The 26,465-nt window shown below is 44.6% G+C and overlaps 1 protein-coding gene across 1 annotated transcript in view; it reads right to left on the bottom strand.

Annotated features, from left to right (window-relative positions):
• Positions 1-18,536, bottom strand: part of arhgef39 (Rho guanine nucleotide exchange factor 39) — a 125,693-nt gene extending 107,157 nt beyond the window's left edge. The window contains exons 1-3 of the mRNA XM_090201380.1: positions 18,411-18,536; positions 14,079-14,263; positions 10,029-10,123 (exon numbers count right to left, since the gene is read on the bottom strand). Of these exons, the coding sequence (XP_090057506.1) occupies positions 10,029-10,123; positions 14,079-14,228 (245 nt within the window). The 5' untranslated portion in view covers positions 14,229-14,263; positions 18,411-18,536. The remainder of the gene's footprint in view (positions 1-10,028; positions 10,124-14,078; positions 14,264-18,410) is intronic.
• Positions 18,537-26,465: the final 7,929 nt, after the last annotated feature.

The raw sequence follows: 26,465 nt of genomic DNA, 5'->3' as shown, positions 1-26,465 counted from the left end.
CTATTGGAACCACACGGAACACAGAACCCTACCAACACTCTAGAACAGGACTATGTTGTAATGTCTACGGCTCTATTGGAACCATATTCCATACGGAACACGGAACACTACCAACACTCTAGAACACGACTATGTTGTAATGTCTACAGCTCTATTGGAACCACACGGAACACAGAACCCTACCAACACTCTAGAACACGACTATGTTGTAATGTCTACGGCTCTATTGGAACCATATTCCATACAGAACACGGAACACTACCAACACTCTAGAACACGACTATGTTGTAATGTCTACGGCTCTATTGGAACCATACGGAACACAGAACACTACCAACACTCTAGAACACGACTATGTTGTAATGTCTACGGCTCTATTGGAACCATATTCCATACGGAACACTACCAACACTCTAGAACACGACTATGTTGTAATGTCTACGGCTCTATTGGAACCATATTCCATATGGAACACGGAACACTACCAACACTCTAGAACACGACTATGTTGTAATGTCTACGGCTCTATTGGAACCATACGGAACACGGAACACTACCAACACTCTAGAACACGACTATGTTGTAATGTCTACGGCTCTATTGGAACCATACGGAACACGGAACACTACCAACACTCTAGAACACGACTATGTTGTAATGTCTACGGCTCTATTGGAACCATATTCCATACGGAACACGGAATACTACCAACACTCTAGAACACGACTATGTTGTAATGTCTACGGCTCTATTGGAACCATACGGAACACGGAACACTACCAACACTCTAGAACACGACTATGTTGTAATGTCTACGGCTCTATTGGAACCATATTCCATACGGAACACGGAACACTACCAACACTCTAGAACACGACTATGTTGTAATGTCTACGGCTCTATTGGAACCATATTCCATATGGAACACAGAACCCTACCAACACTCTAGAACACGACTATGTTGTAATGTCTACGGCTCTATTGGAACCATATTCCATACGGAACACGGAACACTACCAACACTCTAGAAAACGACTATGTTGTAATGTCTACGGCTCTATTGGAACCATATTCCATACGGAACGCGGAACACTACCAACACTCTAGAACACGACTATGTTGTAATGTCTACGGCTCTATTGGAACCATACGGAACACAGAACACTACCAACACTCTAGAACACGACTATGTTGTAATGTCTACGGCTCTATTGGAACCATATTCCATACGGAACACAGAACCCTACCAACACTCTAGAACACGACTATGTTGTAATGTCTACGGCTCTATTGGAACCATACGGAACACAGAACACTACCAACACTCTAGAACACGACTATGTTGTAATGTCTACGGCTCTATTGGAACCATATTCCATACGGAACACGGAACACTACCAACACTCTAGAACACGACTATGTTGTAATGTCTACGGCTCTATTGGAACCATACGGAACACGGAACACTACCAACACTCTAGAACACGACTATGTTGTAATGTCTACGGCTCTATTGGAACCATATTCCATACGGAACACGGAACACTACCAACACTCTAGAACACGACTATGTTGTAATGTCTACGGCTCTATTGGAACCATACGGAACACGGAACACTACCAACACTCTAGAACACGACTATGTTGTAATGTCTACGGCTCTATTGGAACCATATTCCATACGGAACACGGAACACTACCAACACTCTAGAACACGACTATGTTGTAATGTCTACGGCTCTATTGGAACCATATTCCATACGGAACACAGAACCCTACCAACACTCTAGAACACGACTATGTTGTAATGTCTACGGCTCTATTGGAACCATACGGAACACGGAACACTACCAACACTCTAGAACACGACTATGTTGTAATATCTACGGCTCTATTGGAACCATATTCCATACGGAACACGGAACACTACCAACAGTCTAGAACACGACTATGTTGTAATGTCTACGGCTCTATTGGAACCATATTCCATACGGAACACTGAACACTACCAACACTCTAGAAAACGACTATGTTGTAATGTCTACGGCTCTATTGGAACCATATTCCATACGGAACACGGAACACTACCAACACTCTAGAACACGACTATGTTGTAATGTCTACGGCTCTATTGGAACCATACGGAACACAGAACACTACCAACACTCTAGAACACAACTATGTTGTAATGTCTACGGCTCTATTGGAACCATATTCCATACGGAACACAGAACCCTACCAACACTCTAGAACATGACTATGTTGTAATGTCTACGGCTCTATTGGAACCATACGGAACACGGAACACTACCAACACTCTAGAACACGACTATGTTGTAATGTCTACGGCTCTATTGGAACCATATTCCATATGGAACACGGAACACTACCGACACTCTAGAACACGACTATGTTGTAATGTCTACGGCTCTATTGGAACCATACGGAACACAGAACCCTACCAACACTCTAGAACAGGACTATGTTGTAATGTCTACGGCTCTATTGGAACCATACGGAACACGGAACACTACCAACACTCTAGAACACGACTATGTTGTAATGTCTACGGCTCTATTGGAACCATATTCCATATGGAACACGGAACACTACCGACACTCTAGAACACGACTATGTTGTAATGTCTACAGCTCTATTGGAACCACACGGAACACAGAACCCTACCAACACTCTAGAACAGGACTATGTTGTAATGTCTACGGCTCTATTGGAACCATATTCCATACGGAACACGGAACACTACCAACACTCTAGAACACGACTATGTTGTAATGTCTACAGCTCTATTGGAACCACACGGAACACAGAACCCTACCAACACTCTAGAACACGACTATGTTGTAATGTCTACGCTCTATTGGAACCATATTCCATACAGAACACGGAACACTACCAACACTCTAGAACACGACTATGTTGTAATGTCTACGGCTCTATTGGAACCATACGGAACACAGAACACTACCAACACTCTAGAACACGACTATGTTGTAATGTCTACGGCTCTATTGGAACCATATTCCATACGGAACACTACCAACACTCTAGAACACGACTATGTTGTAATGTCTACGGCTCTATTGGAACCATATTCCATATGGAACACGGAACACTACCAACACTCTAGAACACGACTATGTTGTAATGTCTACGGCTCTATTGGAACCATACGGAACACGGAACACTACCAACACTCTAGAACACGACTATGTTGTAATGTCTACGGCTCTATTGGAACCATACGGAACACGGAACACTACCAACACTCTAGAACACGACTATGTTGTAATGTCTACGGCTCTATTGGAACCATATTCCATACGGAACACGGAACACTACCAACACTCTAGAACACGACTATGTTGTAATGTCTACGGCTCTATTGGAACCATACGGAACACGGAACACTACCAACACTCTAGAACACGACTATGTTGTAATGTCTACGGCTCTATTGGAACCATATTCCATACGGAACACGGAACACTACCAACACTCTAGAACACGACTATGTTGTAATGTCTACGGCTCTATTGGAACCATATTCAATATGGAACACAGAACCCTACCAACACTCTAGAACACGACTATGTTGTAATGTCTACGGCTCTATTGGAACCATATTCCATACGGAACACGGAACACTACCAACACTCTAGAAAACGACTATGTTGTAATGTCTACGGCTCTATTGGAACCATATTCCATACGGAACGCGGAACACTACCAACACTCTAGAACACGACTATGTTGTAATGTCTACGGCTCTATTGGAACCATACGGAACACAGAACACTACCAACACTCTAGAACACGACTATGTTGTAATGTCTACGGCTCTATTGGAACCATATTCCATACGGAACACAGAACTCTACCAACACTCTAGAACACGACTATGTTGTAATGTCTACGGCTCTATTGGAACCATACGGAACACAGAACACTACCAACACTCTAGAACACGACTATGTTGTAATGTCTACGGCTCTATTGGAACCATACGGAACACAGAACACTACCAACACTCTAGAACACGACTATGTTGTAATGTCTACGGCTCTATTGGAACCATATTCCATACGGAACACGGAACACTACCAACACTCTAGAACACGACTATGTTGTAATGTCTACGGCTCTATTGGAACCATATTCCATACGGAACACTACCAACACTCTAGAACACGACTATGTTGTAATGTCTACGGCTCTATTGGAACCATACGGAACACAGAACCCTACCAACACTCTAGAACAGGACTATGTTGTAATGTCTACGGCTCTATTGGAACCATACGGAACACGGAACACTACCAACACTCTAGAACACGACTATGTTGTAATGTCTACGGCTCTATTGGAACCATATTCCATATGGAACACGGAACACTACCGACACTCTAGAACACGACTATGTTGTAATGTCTACAGCTCTATTGGAACCACACGGAACACAGAACCCTACCAACACTCTAGAACAGGACTATGTTGTAATGTCTACGGCTCTATTGGAACCATATTCCATACGGAACACGGAACACTACCAACACTCTAGAACACGACTATGTTGTAATGTCTACAGCTCTATTGGAACCACACGGAACACAGAACCCTACCAACACTCTAGAACACGACTATGTTGTAATGTCTACGGCTCTATTGGAACCATATTCCATACAGAACACGGAACACTACCAACACTCTAGAACACGACTATGTTGTAATGTCTACGGCTCTATTGGAACCATACGGAACACAGAACACTACCAACACTCTAGAACACGACTATGTTGTAATGTCTACGGCTCTATTGGAACCATATTCCATACGGAACACTACCAACACTCTAGAACACGACTATGTTGTAATGTCTACGGCTCTATTGGAACCATATTCCATATGGAACACGGAACACTACCAACACTCTAGAACACGACTATGTTGTAATGTCTACGGCTCTATTGGAACCATACGGAACACGGAACACTACCAACACTCTAGAACATGACTATGTTGTAATGTCTACGGCTCTATTGGAACCATACGGAACACGGAACACTACCAACACTCTAGAACACGACTATGTTGTAATGTCTACGGCTCTATTGGAACCATATTCCATACGGAACACGGAACACTACCAACACTCTAGAACACGACTATGTTGTAATGTCTACGGCTCTATTGGAACCATACGGAACACGGAACACTACCAACACTCTAGAACACGACTATGTTGTAATGTCTACGGCTCTATTGGAACCATATTCCATACGGAACACGGAACACTACCAACACTCTAGAACACGACTATGTTGTAATGTCTACGGCTCTATTGGAACCATATTCCATATGGAACACAGAACCCTACCAACACTCTAGAACACGACTATGTTGTAATGTCTACGGCTCTATTGGAACCATATTCCATACGGAACACGGAACACTACCAACACTCTAGAAAACGACTATGTTGTAATGTCTACGGCTCTATTGGAACCATATTCCATACGGAACGCGGAACACTACCAACACTCTAGAACACGACTATGTTGTAATGTCTACGGCTCTATTGGAACCATACGGAACACAGAACACTACCAACACTCTAGAACACGACTATGTTGTAATGTCTACGGCTCTATTGGAACCATATTCCATACGGAACACAGAACCCTACCAACACTCTAGAACACGACTATGTTGTAATGTCTACGGCTCTATTGGAACCATACGGAACACAGAACACTACCAACACTCTAGAACACGACTATGTTGTAATGTCTACGGCTCTATTGGAACCATACGGAACACAGAACACTACCAACACTCTAGAACACGACTATGTTGTAATGTCTACGGCTCTATTGGAACCATATTCCATACGGAACACGGAACACTACCAACACTCTAGAACACGACTATGTTGTAATGTCTACGGCTCTATTGGAACCATATTCCATACGGAACACTACCAACACTCTAGAACACGACTATGTTGTAATGTCTACGGCTCTATTGGAACCATACGGAACACAGAACACAACCAACACTCTAGAACACGACTATGTTGTAATGTCTACGGCTCTATTGGAACCATATTCCATATGGAACACGGAACACTACCAACACTCTAGAACACGACTATGTTGTAATGTCTACGGCTCTATTGGAACCATATTCCATACGGAACACTACCAACACTCTAGAACACGACTATGTTGTAATGTCTACGGCTCTATTGGAACCTTACGGAACACAGAACACTACCAACACTCTAGAACACGACTATGTTGTAATGTCTACGGCTCTATTGGAACCATACGGAACACAGAACCCTACCAACACTCTAGAACACGACTATGTTGTAATGTCTACGGCTCTATAGGAACCATGCGGAACACAGAACACTACCAACACTCTAGAACACGACTATGTTGTAATGTCTACGGCTCTATTGGAACCATATTCCATACGGAACACAGAACACTACCGACACTCTAGAACACGACTATGTTGTAATGTCTACGGCTCTATTGGAACCATATTCCATATGGAACACAGAACACTACCAACACTCTAGAACACGACTATGTTGTAATGTCTACGGCTCTATTGGAACCATATTCCATATGGAACACAGAACACTACCAACACTCTAGAACACGACTATGTTGTAATGTCTACGGCTCTATTGGAACCATACGGAACACAGAACCCTACCAACACTCTAGAACACGACTATGTTGTAATGTCTACGGCTCTATTAGAACCATATTCCATACGGAACACGGAACACTACCAACACTCTAGAACACGACTATGTTGTAATGTCTACGGCTCTATTGGAACCATACGGAACACGGAACACTACCAACACTCTAGAACACGACTATGTTGTAATGTCTACGGCTCTATTGGAACCATATTCCATACGGAACACGGAACACTACCAACACTCTAGAACACGACTATGTTGTAATGTCTACGGCTCTATTGGAACCATACGGAACACGGAACACTACCAACACTCTAGAACACGACTATGTTGTAATATCTACGGCTCTATTGGAACCATATTCCATACGGAACACGGAACACTACCAACACTCTAGAACACGACTATGTTGTAATGTCTACGGCTCTATTGGAACCATATTCCATACGGAACACTGAACACTACCAACACTCTAGAAAACGACTATGTTGTAATGTCTACGGCTCTATTGGAACCATATTCCATACGGAACACGGAACACTACCAACACTCTAGAACACGACTATGTTGTAATGTCTACGGCTCTATTGGAACCATACGGAACACAGAACACTACCAACACTCTAGAACACAACTATGTTGTAATGTCTACGGCTCTATTGGAACCATATTCCATACGGAACACAGAACCCTACCAACACTCTAGAACATGACTATGTTGTAATGTCTACGGCTCTATTGGAACCATACGGAACACGGAACACTACCAACACTCTAGAACACGACTATGTTGTAATGTCTATGGCTCTATTGGAACCATATTCCATATGGAACACGGAACACTACCGACACTCTAGAACACGACTATGTTGTAATGTCTACGGCTCTATTGGAACCATACGGAACACAGAACACTACCAACACTCTAGAACACGACTATGTTGTAATGTATACGGCTCTATTGGAACAATATTCCATATGGAACACGGAACACTACCAACACTCTAGAACACGACTATGTTGTAATGTCTACGGCTCTATTGGAACCATATTCCATACGGAACACAGAACACTACCAACACTCTAGAACACGACTATGTTGTAATGTCTACGGCTCTATTGGAACCATATTCCATACGGAACACTACCAACACTCTAGAACACGACTATGTTGTAATGTCTACGGCTCTATTGGAACCATACGGAACACAGAACACTACCAACACTCTAGAACACGACTATGTTGTAATGTCTACGGCTCTATTGGAACCATACGGAACACAGAACACTACCAACACTCTAGAACACGACTATGGTGTAATGTCTACGGCTCTATTGGAACCATATTCCATATGGAACACGGAACACTACCAACACTCTAGAACACGACTATGTTGTAATGTCTACGGCTCTATTGGAACCATATTCCATACGGAACACGGAACACTACCAACACTCTAGAACACGACTATGTTGTAATGTCTACGGCTCTATTGGAACCATATTCCATACGGAACACTACCAACACTCTAGAACACGACTATGTTGTAATGTCTACGGCTCTATTGGAACCATACGGAACACAGAACACAACCAACACTCTAGAACACGACTATGTTGTAATGTCTACGGCTCTATTGGAACCATATTCCATATGGAACACGGAACACTACCAACACTCTAGAACACGACTATGTTGTAATGTCTACGGCTCTATTGGAACCATATTCCATACGGAACACGGAACACTACCAACACTCTAGAACACGACTATGTTGTAATGTCTACGGCTCTATTGGAACCATACGGAACACAGAACACTACCAACACTCTAGAACACGACTATGTTGTAATGTCTACGGCTCTATTGGAACCATATTCCATACGGAACACGGAACACTACCAACACTCTAGAACACGACTATGTTGTAATGTCTACGGCTCTATTGGAACCATACGGAACACAGAACACTACCAACACTCTAGAACACGACTATGTTGTAATGTCTACGGCTCTATTGGAACCATACGGAACACGGAACACTACCAACACTCTAGAACACAACTATGTTGTAATGTCTACGGCTCTATTGGAACCATACGGAACACAGAACACTACCAACACTCTAGAACACGACTATGTTGTAATGTCTACGGCTCTATTGGAACCATACGGAACACTACCAACACTCTAGAACACGACTATGTTGTAATGTCTACGGCTCTATTGGAACCATATTCCATACGGAACACGGAACACTACCAACACTCTAGAACACGACTATGTTGTAATGTCTACGGCTCTATTGGAACCACACGGAACACAGAACACTACCAACACTCTAGAACACGACTATGTTGTAATGTCTACGGCTCTATTGGAACCATACGGAACACAGAACACTACCAACACTCTAGAACACGACTATGTTGTAATGTCTACGGCTCTATTGGAACCATATTCCATACGGAACACAGAACACTACCAACACTCTAGAACACGACTATGTTGTAATGTCTACGGCTCTATTGGAACCATATTCCATATGGAACACAGAACACTACCAACACTCTAGAACACGACTATGTTGTAATGTCTACGGCTCTATTGGAACCATATTCCATATGGAACACGGAACAATACCAACACTCTAGAACACGACTATGTTGTAATGTCTACGGCTCTATTGGAACCATATTCCATATGGAACACAGAACACTAACAACACTCTAGAACACGACTATGTTGTAATGTCTACGGCTCTATTGGAACCATACGGAACACAGAGGGTACTCAACTCTGACCCTACAGGGGGTCTGGTTCTCTGTTCAACCTGATCATTCATTGTACACCCACAGCTGGTGTCTCAGGTCTAAAAATCAGATCCTGATTAGATGCAGTATAACTGGTTTCCAGGTCCAGAGTTGAGTTGGAGGGTTCAAGAACATAGCTGGTTGTAGAAATCCAAATCTCACATGGTTGTTATTTACACACACAGAGAGATATTAAACATGGCAAGGAGGACAGCGGTTTGGTTCACCTTGTTCATGCCGTCACGCTGGCCTGAAGGTTTTCAGTGAAGTCGGTGCTGATTTGTTTATTTTCTTGAGGATATGGTTTTTTTCTCCATTTGGAATCGGGTTTTTGTGTGTAGGCTTTCAGTAGACAAGGCCCTCAGCTGTCTGAGGCCTGTCAAAACCAACACTCTGAACTACTAGTGAGAGAGCCAGGGAGGGTGCCAATTAATGTCCCCCCCCCATCATTAATTATTAAAGAGATACTTACTGGTTTACTGAATAGACGGATGGAATGGAACTGAAGATGCTTTCTCTAATGTCCTGCCTCAGGGTGCCTTTGGCCTTCAGAATCTCCACAAAGTACTGCAAGAGAGAGCACACACACAAACACACACACACACACACACACACAGAGACGTACACACACGCAGACACACACAGAGACAAGAAAAAAGAACTTAGTATTTGTCTCGCCATTTGTCTAGCTCAGCCTGTCTGCTATCTAGCTGCATGGGTTCCATTGGATTCCCATGAGACTGAAACGGTTTAGAAGATTAGACCACCGACAACTCAGTTACTCCTAGTCCGCGTGCCCAACGGTACTCTAGTCTAGGGCTGGACGATGTTACCATTACTCCTAGTCCGCGTGCCCAACGGTACTCTAGTCTAGGGCTGGACGATGTTACCATTACTCCTAGTCCGCGTCCCCAACGGTACTCTAGTCTAGGGCTGGACGATGTTACCATTACTCCTAGTCCGCGTGCCCAACGGTACTCTAGTCTAGGGCTGGACGATGTTACCATTACTCCTAGTCCGCGTGCCCAACGGTACTCTAGTCTAGGGCTGGACGATGTTACCATTACTCCTAGTCCGCGTGCCCAACGGTACTCTAGTCTAGGGCTGGACGATGTTACCATTACTCCTAGTCCGCGTCCCCAACGGTACTCTAGTCTAGGGCTGGACGATGTTACCATTACTCCTAGTCCGCGTGCCCAACGGTACTCTAGTCTAGGGCTGGACGATGTTACCATTACTCCTAGTCCGCGTGCCCAACGGTACTCTAGTCTAGGGCTGGACGATGTTACCATTACTCCTAGTCCGCGTGCCCAACGGTACTCTAGTCTAGGGCTGGACGATTTTACCATTACTCCTAGTCCGCGTCCCCAACGGTACTCTAGTCTAGGGCTGGACGATGTTACCATTACTCCTAGTCCGCGTGCCCAACGGTACTCTAGTCTAGGGCTGGACGATGTTACCATTACTCCTAGTCCGCGTGCCCAACGGTACTCTAGTCTAGGGCTGGACGATTTTACCATTACTCCTAGTCCGCGTGCCCAACGGTACTCTAGTCTAGGGCTGGACGATGTTACCATTACTCCTAGTCCGCGTCCCCAACGGTACTCTAGTCTAGGGCTGGACGATGTTACCATTACTCCTAGTCCGCGTGCCCAACGGTACTCTAGTCTAGGGCTGGACGATGTTACCATTACTCCTAGTCCGCGTGCCCAACGGTACTCTAGTCTAGGGCTGGACGATGTTACCATTACTCCTAGTCCGCGTCCCCAACGGTACTCTAGTCTAGGGCTGGACGATGTTACCATTACTCCTAGTCCGCGTCCCCAACGGTACTCTAGTCTAGGGCTGGACGATGTTACCATTACTCCTAGTCCGCGTGCCCAACGGTACTCTAGTCTAGGGCTGGACGATGTTACCATTACTCCTAGTCCGCGTCCCCAACGGTACTCTAGTCTAGGGCTGGACGATGTTACCATTACTCCTAGTCCGCGTGCCCAACGGTACTCTAGTCTAGGGCTGGACGATGTTACCATTACTCCTAGTCCGCGTGCCCAACGGTACTCTAGTCTAGGGCTGGACGATGTTACCATTACTCCTGGTCCGCGTGCCCAACGGTACTCTAGTCTAGGGCTGGACGATGTTACCATTACTCCTAGTCCGCGTGCCCAACGGTACTCTAGTCTAGGGCTGGACGATTTTACCATTACTCCTAGTCCGCGTGCCCAACGGTACTCTAGTCTAGGGCTGGACGATTTTACCATTGCATCGTCTAAATGTTTTTTTTTGTTGTTTTTTTTAAATCGACAATGTTTGTGGGCCATCGTCGACGGCGACGACATCGTGATGTCACAAACAGCGGATTAGCATATCGGAACTTGACTGCAATACCGGAGTCTGGCAGCGCACAACAGAGCAGGTCGACATGCCAAATGGCCTGTTTCCTATTGGCCGTAGCCTACATGTTCAATACACAGCAGGTCGATATGCCAAATGGCCTGTTTCCTATTGGCCGTAGCCTACACGTTCACTAGACAGCAGGTCGACGTGCCAAATGGTCTGTTTCCTATTGGCCGTAGCCTACACGTTCACTAGACAGCAGGTCGACGTGCCAAATGGCCTGTTTCCTATTGGCCGTAGCCTACACGTTCACTAGACAGCAGGTCGACATGCCAAATGGCCTGTTTCCTATTGGCCGTAGCCTACACATTCACTAGACAGCAGGTCGACGTGCCAAATGGCCTGTTTCCTATTGGCCGTAGCCTACACATTCACTAGACAGCAGGTCGACGTGCCAAATGGCCTGTTTCCTATTGGTCGTAGCCTACACGTTCAATACACAGCAGGTCGATATGCCAAATGGCCTGTTTCCTATTGGTCGTAGCCTACACGTTCACTAGACAGCAGGTCGACATGCCAAATGGCCTGTTTCCTATTGGCCGTAGCCTACACGTTCACTAGACAGCAGGTCGACATGCCAAATGGCCTGTTTCCTATTGGCCGTAGCCTACACATTCACTAGACAGCAGGTCGACGTGCCAAATGGCCTGTTTCCTATTGGCCGTAGCCTACACGTTCACTAGACAGCAGGTCGACGTGCCAAATGGCCTGTTTCCTATTGGCCGTAGCCTACACGTTCACTAGACATCAGGTCGACATGCCAAATGGCCTGTTTCCTATTGGCCGTAGCCTACACATTCACTAGACAGCAGGTCGACGTGCCAAATGGCCTGTTTCCTATTGGCCGTAGCCTACACATTCACTAGACAGCAGGTCGACGTGCCAAATGGCCTGTTTCCTATTGGTCGTAGCCTACACGTTCAATACACAGCAGGTCGACATGCCAAATGGCCTGTTTCCTATTGGCCGTAGCCTACACGTTCACTAGACAGCAGGTCGACATGCCAAATGGCCTGTTTCCTATTGGCCGTAGCCTACACGTTCACTAGACAGCAGGTCGACATGCCAAATGGCCTGTTTCCTATTGGCCGTAGCCTACACGTTCAATACACAGCAGGTCGACATGCCAAATGGCCTGTTTCCTATTGGCTGTAGCCTACACGTTCACTAGACAGCAGGTCGACATGCCAAATGGCCTGTTTCCTATTGGCCGTAGCCTACACGTTCAATACACAGCAGGTCGACATGCCAAATGGCCTGTTTCCTATTGGCCGTAGCCTACACGTTCACTAGACAGCAGGTCGACATGCCAGAAGTCCCGTTTCCTATTGGTCGTAGCCTACACGTTCACTAGACAGCAGGTCGACATGCCAGAAGGCCTGTTTCCTATTGGCCGTAGCCTACATGTTCAATACACAGCAGGTCGACGTGCCAAATGGCCTGTTTCCTATTGGCCATAGCCTACACGTTCACTAGACAGCAGGTCGACATGCCAGAAGGCCTGTTTCCTATTGGCCGTAGCCTACACGTTCACTAGACAGCAGGTCGATGTACTGAACTTCGGTGTATTCAACATAATGCAAGAGAACAATGTAGATTGTAGAAAGAGCGGAGAACACCCCTCTCCTCTCCAATGTGGGGTCATCATGGGCCTGTTGTTTCCTCCCCCCCCCTCTATGTAATCTGATTCATTATGATCCAAAACACTGATCCTAGATCAGCACTCCTACTCTGAGACACTATGAATACGGGTCAATAGTAAGGGCAGTTGGTAGCCAAGAGGTTAAGCGCGCCGGGCCAGTAACCAAAAGGTCGCTGGTTCGAATCCCAGAGCCAGCAAGGCGGACAAATCTGCCGTTATGCCCTTGAGCAAGGCAGTTAACCCCCAACATCAACTGGGCGTGGATGCGAAAGACATTTCTGTTGAAAACATTCAGTTGTACAATTGACTAGGTATCCTGTTTCAGCAGACAAATGGTCGAGTCCCAAAATGTGTGATCTGCACACAGTTCACTACTGTTGAACAGAGCCCCATGGGTCCACATCAAAACTAGAACACAATATAGGGAATAGGGTGTAATTTGGCACATATGACAGTATAAATAGCAGGTCGCTGTTCACATACCGTGTTGACTAGTTGTAGTTGTTTACAGTATTTCTGTTCAGTTTGGACCAGGGCCCTGACTGTACGGGTTCTCTTCCTCTCCCACTTCTCTCTCTGCTCCTGGACACTACGGCTGCCGGGCGGGCTCACGGGGGTGGGGGAGAAACTCATGGTCTACTGGGGCGGACACTGACCTCAGATCAGAACTGTAGACAGATGAAATCATTAGGGAGAGAAACTCATGCTCTACTGGGGCGGACACTGACCTCAGATCTGTAGAGAATAAAACATTTTTCCAAAACATTATAGGTTTCTGAAATTCACTAGGCCTAGAAATCTCACCTGAAGTTTGTGAAAAAGCTATATCCAACAGCAATATTAACAATCACACTAATATTTTTTACATCGTCAAGGAATAAGTATTGCATAGAGCGCAATAACCAATAGTATTGCAGAAGACCCAAGGACACAGTGTTGAGGAAGGAACTGTGGTTGGTGATGCAATTAGTCCCTCGCTCACTCGCTCTCTGACACAGTCCTCCCTCGCTCTCTGACCCAGTCCTCCCTCGCACGCTCGCTCTCTGACCCAGTCCTCCCTCGCACGCTCGCTCTCTGACCGAGTCCGTCCTCTCTCCCTCTCTCTCTGACCCGGTCAGTCCTCTCTCCCTCTGACCCGGTCCGTCCTCGCTCCCTCTCTCTCTGACCCGGTCCGTCCTCGCTCTCTCTCTCTCTGACCCGGTCCGTCCTCTCTCTCTCTCTGACCCGGTCCGTCCTCTCTCTCTCTCTGACCCGGTCCGTCCTCTCTCTCTCTCTCTCTCTGACCCGGTCCGTCCTCGCTCCCTCTCTCTGACCCGGTCCGTCCTCGCTCCCTCTCTCTGACCCGGTCCGTCCTCGCTCCCTCTCTCTGACCCGGTCCGTCCTCGCTCCCTCTCTCTCTGACCCGGTCCGTCCTCGCTCCCTCTCTCTCTGACCCGGTCCGTCCTCGCTCCCTCTCTCTCAGACCCGGTCCGTCCTCGCTCCCTCTCTCTCTGACCCGGTCCGTCCTCGCTCCCTCTCTCTCTGACCCGGTCCGTCCTCGCTCCCTCTCTCTCTGACCCGGTCCGTCCTCGCTCCCTCTCTCTCTGACCCGGTCCGTCCTCGCTCTCTCTCTGACCCGGTCCGTCCTCGCTCTCTCTCTGACCCGGTCCGTCCTCGCTCTCTCTCTGACCCGGTCCGTCCTCGCTCTCTCTCTTACCCAGTCCGCCCTCTCTCCCTCCCAGAAAGGCACTCTGTGTGTCCTTAATCAGACCCTGTTGTTTACAGTGTGTTAGTTAGTGGAAGGCTGTCGTTGACACTCGGGCACCCTGGGAGATGTCACTGGGGTTAATTGCTGCTAAAGCGCTGCCCTCAGACTAAGTAATGGCCCAGGATTCTAACACTCGTCCCAAATGACACCCTATTCCCTATATAGTGCACTATGGGCCGTGGTCTAAAGTAGTGCACTATAAAAAGGGAATAGGGTGCCATTTGGGACACACAACCCAGGTGTCTCAGCCTGCTCCGTGGTGCTACAGAGGAGATGACACTAATGAGGGAGTCCAGGGAGGATTCCTAGTTCAGGGACAACAAGGGAAGAGGAGGGAGTCAGAGATGGGGAGATAGCACTGGGTTACACACACACACACACAGAGAGAGAGAAAGGGGACATGATTGGAGAAAGGGAGGACACCTCTTAGCCAGGGGACATGAGGGGAGAGAGAAAAGGAGGACACCTCTTAGCCAGGGGACATGAGGGGAGAGAGAAAGGGAGGACACCTCTTAGCCAGGGGACATGAAGGGGAGAGAGAAAGGGAGGACACCTCTTAGCCAGGGGACATGAAGGGGAGAGAGAAAGGGAGGACACCTCTTAGCCAAGGGACATGAGGAGAGAAAGAGAGGACACCTCTTAGCCAGGGGACATGAGGGGAGAGAGAAAGGGAGGACACCTCTTAGCCAATAAGAAGCAGACGTTGGAGGTCTTCCCCATTAGCAGTAAAAACCTTTTCAGACTGATTCAGTCAGATTCAGTCTATTGCGATCATCACGCCACACTGTGCGACGGAACCAGATTAAAATCTGGATATCAACCTGGCCAGATTGTAAATGACAAAATTGAAGCAAAAATCGTACGTTCTGCGATTGGCTTGCGAGGCAAGGTCGACTGACAGGGGCTAGGTCGACTGACAGGGGCAAGGTCGACTGACAGGGTTAAGGTCGACTGACAGGGGCAAGGTCGACTGACAGGGGCAAGGTCGACTGACAGGGGCTAGGTCGACTGACAGGGGCTAGGTCGACTGACAGGGGCTAGGTCGACTGACAGGGGCTAGGTCGACTGACAGGGGCTAGGTCGACTGACAGGGGCTAGGTTGACTGACAGGGGCAAGGTCGACTGACAGGGGCAAGGTCGACTGACAGGGGCAAGGTCGACTGACAGGGGCTAGGTCGACTGACAGGGGCTAGGTCGACTGACAGGGGCTAGGTCGACTGACAGGGGCTAGGTCGACTGACAGGTGCAAGGTCGACTGACAGGGGCTAGGTCGACTGACAGGGGCTAGGTCGACTGACAGGGGCTAGGTCGACTGACAGGGGCAAGGTCGACTGACAGGGGCAAGGTCGACTGACAGGGGCTAGGTCGACTGACAGGGGCTAGGTCGACTGACAGGGGCTAGGTCGACTGACAGGTGCAAGGTCGACTGACAGGGGCTAGGTCGACTGACAGGGGCTAGGTCGACTGACAGGGGCTAGGTCGACTGACAGGGGCTAGGTCGACTGACAGGGGCTAGGTCGACTGACAGGGGCTAGGTCGACTGACAGGGGCTAGGTCGACTGACAGGGGCTAGGTCGACTGACAGGGGCTAGGTCGACTGACAGTGGCTAGGTCGACTGACAGGGGCTAGGTCGACTGACAGGTGCAAGGTCGACTGACAGGTGCAAGGTCGACTGACAGGGGCTAGGTCGACTGACAGGGGCTAGGTCGACTGACAGGTGCTAGGTCGACTGACAGGGGCTAGGTCGACTGACAGGGGCTAGGTCGACTGACAGGGGCTAGGTCGACTGAAATGTAGCCAATGTATTAATTACTCAAATGTAGCTATATCGCTAATCCAGAGTCGTACCGTTGCCTCAATGTGGCAGTCTTGTCCAGATCATGGCATATGTAGCTCTTTATGATAATTAGCATTTTATTTTTGGGAGGTAAATACAGGCAAATATATTGCTAAAAAAAAGTGACCTTGTCCTATAGAGATTTAGTTATCAAAAACGTTGTGCCAGGTTAAGCATAAACTAAACACAGACCTTTTAAAAATATACATATTTCACCTTTATTTAACCAGGTAGGCTAGTTGAGAACACCTTTATTTAACCAGGTAGGCTAGTTGAGAACACCTTTATTTAACCAGGTAGGCTAGTTGAGAACAAGTTCTCATTTACAACTGCGACCTGGCCAAGATAAAGCAAAGCAGTGCGACACAAACAACAACACAGAGTTACACATGTAATAAACAAACATACAGTCAATAATACAGTAGAAGAAAAAAGGTCTACCTTAATTTAAATCAAATCAAATGTATTTATAAAGTCCTTCGTACATCAGCTGATATCTCAAAGTGCTGTACAGAAACCCAGCCTAAAACCCCCAAACAGCAAGCAATGCAGGTGTAGAAGCACTCTTAAAAGGGTTTCTAAAAATCTGTTATGGGAAAAATTTATGTTGGAAAAACAATTGGAACCATTTTCTTGTTTGACCCTTAGGTTTAATGAGTATTATGACTGTGGTACTCTATTCAAAGACCATGGCGGAAGTCGGCTCAAAACAACAGTGACGCAACAGCATGTGGAATGACTGGGATTCTGTGTTCACACGGGTACAAGTGATTCCTTTTGATAAACACGACTTATCTGCATTCCAAATTAAAAGTCGTTCGGAAAAAAAGGAGATGTGTTTCAGGACGATGCTTGTTGACAACCTAACCGAGCAGATTACTGTTCAATTTGAGAAGGGCACTCCTCCCTCACCGCTTTTGCGCGTTCAAATGTGTCTCGCATGCGACAAAGTAACACGTTTTCTATAACCTACAGGACAACAGTGCTACAAAAAAATAGTTTTGAAAAAACAGAACTGAAATGTTTCTCGACGTGAGCACCGCAAATAACGTTTAGCTTTAACAAACAAACAAACAGTGAACGTAGCTTTCTGCAAAGTTACACGACAACGTCGAGGAAAGCTGCATGGTTAAAGGTAGCGACTGGAATATGACTCGAATTACACATTTACAGCGATATAACTGTACACACGACATTAAAATGTTGCTTAGGTTGAAAAGATAAACGAACCTGTCAATGTCTTCGTATCTGTTCTAAAATTGAAATCCAGGCGCTCTTTTCGGGCTGCTGTTTCTTCCGGGTTGTCGAGCGACGCTATTGGCTCCCGGTCACCCAGGGGCTATGGAAACGGACCCGCCCAGCCTTGTGACGTAGCAGGGCGTCAACAAGGCAGCGTGTTGCGACGTTCAGAAACACGTCTCTTTTCCATACAATATATATGTTCGACTTTTACAAACTAGTTTTCATTGGGAAGGTAAATACAGCGTTTTAATCAAAACAATCACTTTTGCACGTGAAAACACAGAATCCGAACTCATTACCTGTGTTTGCGGAGTAACAGATTACATGTAGGGAAAAAATATAATCATTTACATTACCATATTTTTTTTAAATGATTGTAATCGGATTACAGATACTTTTGAAAAACAGGATGTTTACTTTTAAATTTAGAAAGGATGTTTGTGGAAAAAAAATACATTACGACACCTTTCTGTTTTCTCAATGACATTCAATTCAGCATTGGAAAAAAAAAAACGACCGCAAATTTAAATTTGTTCCACCTGAGCGAGTCTAACCACAAGTTAGAGACCACTGTGATGACACACGGTGTGTTTGATGGATCCTGTCTTCCAATGCTACTTAAAGTGGAACTGACAGCGCTTTAACAACATGACATCTTGTTCAAATCTGTCCAACTACACCCCCAGGAAGAATAGGGTGACTTTTTTTTGTTTTTTACATTTTCTGACAAGCCAGAGCTTAGATTTGGTCATTTTCACGTTTTCATAAATTCATAGAATGTTTGGGAATGACGTAGAGTAAGACATTTGTGAAAATTCTATCACAATATAGAGTGGCCGTGTGTTTGGACAATTAATAAACACTGCAGTAAATTAAACATCTGTCTCGTCCACGACCAGAATCTACGCAGACTGGTGCCCCATAGCCAATCAGAGCTACAGTAGGCTTATATACAAACAAGCCATTTGCACAGAGGCTTGTCATCATTCACTTTGAACTGGACTGTGTGTTTACAGGCAGTAGGGCCTGTCAGTCCCTTTGAACTGGACTGTGTGTTTACAGGAAGTAGGGCCTGTCATCATTCACTTTAAACTGGACTGTGTGTTTACAGGAAGTAGGGCCTGTCATCATTCACTATGAACTGGACTGTGTGTTTACAGGAAGTAGGGCCTGCCATCATTCACTTTGAACTGGACTGTGTGTTTACAGGAAGTAGGGCCTGCCATCATTCACTTTAAACTGGACTGTGTGTTTACAGGAAGTAGGGCCTGTCATCATTCACTATGAACTGGACTGTGTGTTTACAGGAAGTAGGGCCTGCCATCATTCACTTTAAACTGGACTGTGTGTTTACAGGAAGTAGGGCCTGTCATCATTCACTATGAACTGGACTGTGTGTTTACAGGAAGTAGGGCCTGCCATCATTCACTTTAAACTGGACTGTGTGTTTACAGGAAGTAGGGCCTGTCATCATTCACTATGAACTGGACTGTGTGTTTACAGGAAGTAGGGCCTGCCATCATTCACTTTAAACTGGACTGTGTGTTTACAGGAAGTAGCAACAACACGACTTTAGAGAATTAGAAGGCATTCGCCAAAAGCCACAAAATACACCTGAATGGATTTCTGCAAATAGGTAAAATATCAGGGGAGTCCTCTTACATTTGGGAACTTAAGTCCTGTTGATCAAACAACCATGGGAGGCAACCTGGTTCCAAAACGAATGAAATCATTTTTCACCCTGTGTAAACCCCCCCAGCACGGTAACCTGGGCCAGATAATCAATCCCCCTCAGTCTCTCTCCTTCCCCATCTGTTTAGTGGAAGTGTGAAGATATATGTGACAATCACAGTTCTCAATCTCCCTGGTGATGCTAAATCCAGACATTCACATTGACAAAATACAACAATCATGAAAAGTCAATATATGGGGCTGAACACAGTCCACTATAATTTATTTATTTAACTAGGCAAGTCAGTTAAGAACAAATTCTTATTTTCAATGACTGCCAGTGGGATAACTACCTGTTCAGGGGCAGAACGACAGATTTGGGGATTTGAACTTGCAACCTTTCGGTTACTAGTCCAACACTCTAACCACTAGGCTAACCTGCTGCCCCATGAACAGTATAGCTTTCGACCTGAATCTGTCATTTGTAGACCAACAACCATAGTTGTGAAACCAGAATAACTGGTGATGATGCTAATCTTGGATCTTGTTAGAGCTGTAGTAAAAAATCTAATAAAAAGTCTGTGAGTTGAAACACACGCTGGTCTCTTCTTGCCCCGTAGACTTAATTACCAACAAGTGGGCGTGTGCTCTTCTCTGCCAGTGCGTCTATCTATACTGGGGAATTCAGTCACCCCCTTGGTGATTGGCTACATCCTAGTAGGAAATGAAGGAAAGAGAGAAAAACATATCAGCAGATTTCAACACTAATTATAAAACAGTGTTGGATATTAACATGAATGAGACGCCCCACTAAATCAGTCTTAGGAACAGTTATAGCCTCAGCCAGCTCCCGGTAGAAGAAGGAACTGTCCCAAAATTGTATTTTATTTTTTAAATCTTTATTTCACCTTTATTTAACCAGGTAGGCTAGTTGAGAACACCTTTATTTAACCAGGTAGGCTAGTTGAGAACACCTTTATTTAACCAGGTAGGCTAGTTGAGAACACCTTTATTTAACCAGGTAGGCTAGTTGAGAACAAGTTCTCATTTACAACTGCGACCTGGCCAAGATAAAGCAAAGCAGTTCGACACAATACAACAACACAGAGTTACACATGGAATAAACAAAAACATACAGTAAATAATGCAGTAGAACAAAAGATAACAAAAAGTCTATATACAGTGAGTGAAAATGAGGTGAGATAAGGGAGTTAAGGCAATAAATAGGCCATGGTGGCGAAATAATTACAATATAGCAATTAAACACTGGAATGGTAGATGTGCAGAAGATGAATGTGCAAGTAGAGATACTGGGGTGCAAAGGAGCAAGATAAATAAATAAATACAGTATGGGGATGAGGTAGGTAGATAAATGGCCACCTATTCCCTATGGGGATGAGGTAGGTAGATAAATGGCCACCTATTCCCTATGTACTATATAGTGCACTACTTACCCTATGGCCTCTGGTCAAGAGTAGTGCACTATAGAGAGAATAGAGTGCCATTTTGGACGAATGTCCCCGGCAGAGGGTCAAACACCCTGCGCTCTAAATATATAAAAGAAAGCAGGGAGCTCGGAGTCCGCCCACAGTAGCCGCTAACACTGACATCTAGTGTTGTCAACGTGTCTGTCTGAGTTGTGCTACTCATCACCATTAACACAGGCGGGAGAATAGTGAATCGAGGAGGAGAGTGTGAGTGACTGAAACAGGAAATGATGCCAGAATACATCCTATGCATGAACCTGAGTGCAGTGGGCATCAAAAGCAAACAAGTGTCAGGTCAGATGTAGACCTAGAGATATCCTGTAGTAACCATGGTTACTATATCTCCTAGAGATATCCTGTAGTAACCATGGTTACTATATATTCTAGAGATATCCTATAGTTTACTATGGTTTCTATATCTTCTAGAGATATCCTGTATATATCTCCTAGAGATATCCTGTAGTTTACTATGGTTTCTATATCTCCTAGAGATATCCTGTAGTAACCATGGTTACTATATATTCTAGAGATATCCTATAGTTTACTATGGTTTCTATATCTTCTAGAGATATCCTGTATATATCTCCTAGAGATAACCTGTAGTTTACTATGGTTTCTATATCTCCTAGAGATATCCTGTAGTAACCATGGTTACTATATCTTCTAGAGATATCCTATAGTTTACTATGGTTTCTATATCTTCTAGAGATATCCTGTAGTTTACTATGGTTTCTATATCTTCTAGAGATATCCTATAGTTTACTATGGTTTCTATATCTTCTAGAGATATCCTATAGTTTACTATGGTTTCTATATCTTCTAGAGATATCCTGTAGTTTACTATGGTTTCTATATCTTCTAGAGATATCCTATAGTTTACTATGGTTTCTATATCTTCTAGAGATATCCTGTAGTTTACTATGGTTTCTATATCTTCTAGAGATATCCTGTAGTTTACTATGGTTTCTATATCTTCTAGAGATATCCTGTAGTTTACTATGGTTTCTATATCTTCTAGAGATATCCTGTAGTTTACTATGGTTTCTATATCTTCTAGAGATGTCCTATAGTTTACTATGGTTTCTATATCTTCTAGATATATCCTGTAGTTTACTATGGTTTCTATATCTTCTAGATATATCCTATAGTTTACTATGGTTTCTATATCTTCTAGAGATATCCTGTAGTTTACTATGGTCTCTATATCTTCTAGAGATATCCTGTAGTTTACTATGGTCTCTATATCTTCTAGAGATATCCTGTAGTTTACTATGGTTTCTATATCTTCTAGAGATATCCTGTAGTTTACTATGGTTTCTATATCTTCTAGAGATATCCTGTAGTTTACTATGGTCTCTATATCTTCTAGAGATATCCTATAGTTTACTATGGTTTCTATATCTTCTAGAGATATCCTGTATATATCTTCTAGAGATATCCTGTAGTTTACTATGGTTTCTATATCTTCTAGAGATATTCTATAGTTTACCATGGTTTCTATATCATCTAGATATATCCTGTAGTTTACTATGGTTTCTATATCTTCTAGAGATATCCTGTAGTAACTATGGTTTCTATATCTCCTAGAGATATCCTATAGTTTACTATGGTTTCTATATCTTCTAGAGATATCCTGTATATATCTTCTAGAGATATCCTGTAGTTTACTATGGTTTCTATATCTTCTAGAGATATCCTGTAGTAACTATGGTTTCTATATCTCCTAGAGATATCCTATAGTTTACTATGGTTTCTATATCTTCTAGAGATATCCTGTATATATCTTCTAGAGATATCCTGTAGTAACTATGGTTTCTACATCTTCTAGAGATGTCCTATAGTTTACTATGGTTTCTATATAATTGAACAGCTACAGACTGTGAACAGTCTCTCTCAGAGAGCATTGTGAAATGTATGAGGTAATGAAGACATAATATCAGAATGAATTACATGTGTTGTAGGCTCTAACGGACAGTAGCGTTATGAACACAGTCAACAAATACAACAACTGATGAGCCCCAAGTACTTCAACTCACAACCAGAATCTAAACTAGTGTATTCAAATCTGTCTCATTTCAATTCTCCACACCCTGCCTGGGAGTAAGTTAGCCACGTAATATCCATGTACTATCCATGTACTATCCATGTACTATCCATGTACTATTCATGTAATATCCATGTACTATCCAGGTAATATCCCGGTACTATCCATGTACTATCCAGGTAATATCCCGGTACTATCCATGTACTGTCCAGGTACTATCCATGTAATATCCATGTACTATCCGTGTACTATCCATGTACTATCCATGTAATATCCAGGTACTATCCGTGTACTATCCATGTACTATCCATGTACTATCCAGGTAATATCTGTGTACTATCCAGGTACTATCCATGTAATATCCATGTACTATCCAGGTAATATCTGTGTACTATCCAGGTACTATCCAGGTACTATCCAGGTACTATCCAGGTACTATCAATGTACTATCCATGTACTATCAGTGTACTATCCATGTACTATCCAGGTAATATCCAGGTACTATCCAGGTACTATCCATGTAATATCCATGTACTATCCAGGTACTATCCATGTAATATCCATGTACTATCCAGGTACTATCAGTGTACTATCCATGTACTATCCAGGTAATATCCAGGTAATATCCATGTACTATCCAGGTACTATCCATGTCATATCCATGTACTATCCAGGTACTATCCATGTAATATCCATGTACTATCAAGGTACTATCAGTGTACTATCCATGTACTATCAGTGTAATATCCATGTACTATCCAGGTACTATCCATGTAATATCCATGTACTATCCGTGTACTATCCGTGTACTATCCATGTACTGTCCGTGTACTATCCGTGTACTATCCATGTAATGGGGGGGGGGGGGGGGGGGTAGAGGTCTGACTCAGCCCTCCACTCTTTATTGATTTCTAAATCTGCTTCCCAAATGACACCCTATTCCCTATATAGTACACTCCTTTTGATCAGGACCCATAGAGGCTCTGGTCCTATTTTAGAGATTAGGATTCTATTTGGCACACAACCCTAAGTTTATTGTGTTTCCAGTTTCCAAGACATTTGATATTGTAATAATTGGGTCCCTACACAGAAGCTGTGCAAATTAGGGCCTATTTAGCCTGGGGGGGGGAGGGAGAGATATAACTATAAACGGTACGGACACCTCACAAGACAAAGGGTCCTTTTTTGTGTTTTTTTAACCTGAGGAAAGAAAGAGAGGAAAAGTGATAGAATATGGGTCAATAATCTACACCGGCGGTAGACGAGTAGAGGAGGAGCCAACTCTCTCAAGGTTTCCCTGCTGCTCCGTTGTACATTATTCATCTAGCAGAGAGCCGGAGGGATCGTCATTGACCTCAGCACCTCGCAACACAAACCCTGCATACCAAATGGAGCCCTATTCCCTACATAGCACACTACTATAGACCAGAGCCCTATTCCCTATATAGTGCACTACTATAGACCAGAGCCCTATTCCCTATATAGTACACTACTTTAGACCAGAGCCCTATTCCCTATATAGTGCACTACTATAGACCAGTGCCCTATTCCCTATATAGTACACTACTTTTGACCAGAGCCCTATTCCCTATATAGTACACTACTATAGACCAGAGCCCTATGGGTCTGTGTGGGGGGGGGTGGCCCTGGTCAAAGTAGTGCACTAGGTTAGGAATATGATCCCATTTGGGACGCAGACCCATGAGACGACATATTATGGGATCAGTACGGTTACTGTTGTCATGGAACCATACTGCATGTCTGTAAGTCTATTGACATATTATGGGATCAGTACGGTTATTGTTGTCATGGAACCATACTGCATGTCTGTAAGTCTATTGACATATTATGGGATCAGTACGGTTACTGTTGTCATGGAACCATACTGCATGTCTGTAAGTCTTAACGACATATTATGGGATCAGTACGGTTACTGTTGTCATGGAACCATTCTGCCTGTCTGTAAGTCTATTGACATATTATGGGATCAGTACGGTTACTGTCGTCATGGAACCATACTGCCTGTCTGTAAGTCTTAACGACATATTATGGGATCAGTACGGTTACTGTTGTCATGGAACCATACTGCCTTTCTGTAAGTCTATTGACATGTTATGGGATTAGTACGGTTACTGTCGTCATGGAACCATACTGCCTGTCTGTAAGTCTTAACGACATATTATGGGATCAGTACGGTTACTGTCGTCATGGAACCATACTGCCTGTCTGTAAGTCTTAACGACATATTATGGGATCAGTACGGTTACTGTCGTCATGGAACCATACTGCCTGTCTGTAAGTCTTAACGACATATTATGGGATCAGTACGGTTACTGTCGTCATGGAACCATTCTGCCTGTCTGTAAGTCTTAACGACATATTATGGGATCAGTACGGTTACTGTCGTCATGGAACCATACTGCCTGTCTGTAAGTCTTAACGACATATTATGGGATCAGTACGGTTACTGTCGTCATGGAACCATTCTGCCTGTCTGTAAGTCTTAACGACATATTATGGGATCAGTTTGGCTAAAACATTTTATAACAGTGCCATCAAAGCAAATACGCAGTCTGGCTAGAGAGAAACCTCTTCAGCAAATATCTGTAAACCCCCGGGTGTCAAACCACCCCTCCTTCCAGCCGGTACCTGCCACTTAGCGACTGGTTATTGATGTGGAATACAATGATCTAGCACCGGGGAAAGGACCAAAGGCTTAATTTGGGTTTTAAATGAACTAAGAGGCCAAGGCACTTCAGTTCAACTTAAGAGCTACAATTGACAATGTTTTTTAGTCCGATAGTAACGGCGTGGGCGGTGGCGTTCGAGTGTTTGACACTC

Source organism: Oncorhynchus mykiss, chromosome 15, assembly GCF_057628025.1.
Source record: "Oncorhynchus mykiss isolate SJ-2025 chromosome 15, ASM5762802v1, whole genome shotgun sequence".
Classification (NCBI taxonomy): Eukaryota; Metazoa; Chordata; class Actinopteri; order Salmoniformes; family Salmonidae; genus Oncorhynchus; species Oncorhynchus mykiss.
The sequence above is the reverse complement of the archived record's forward strand: the minus strand, read 5'-3'. Positions and strand labels throughout refer to the sequence as shown.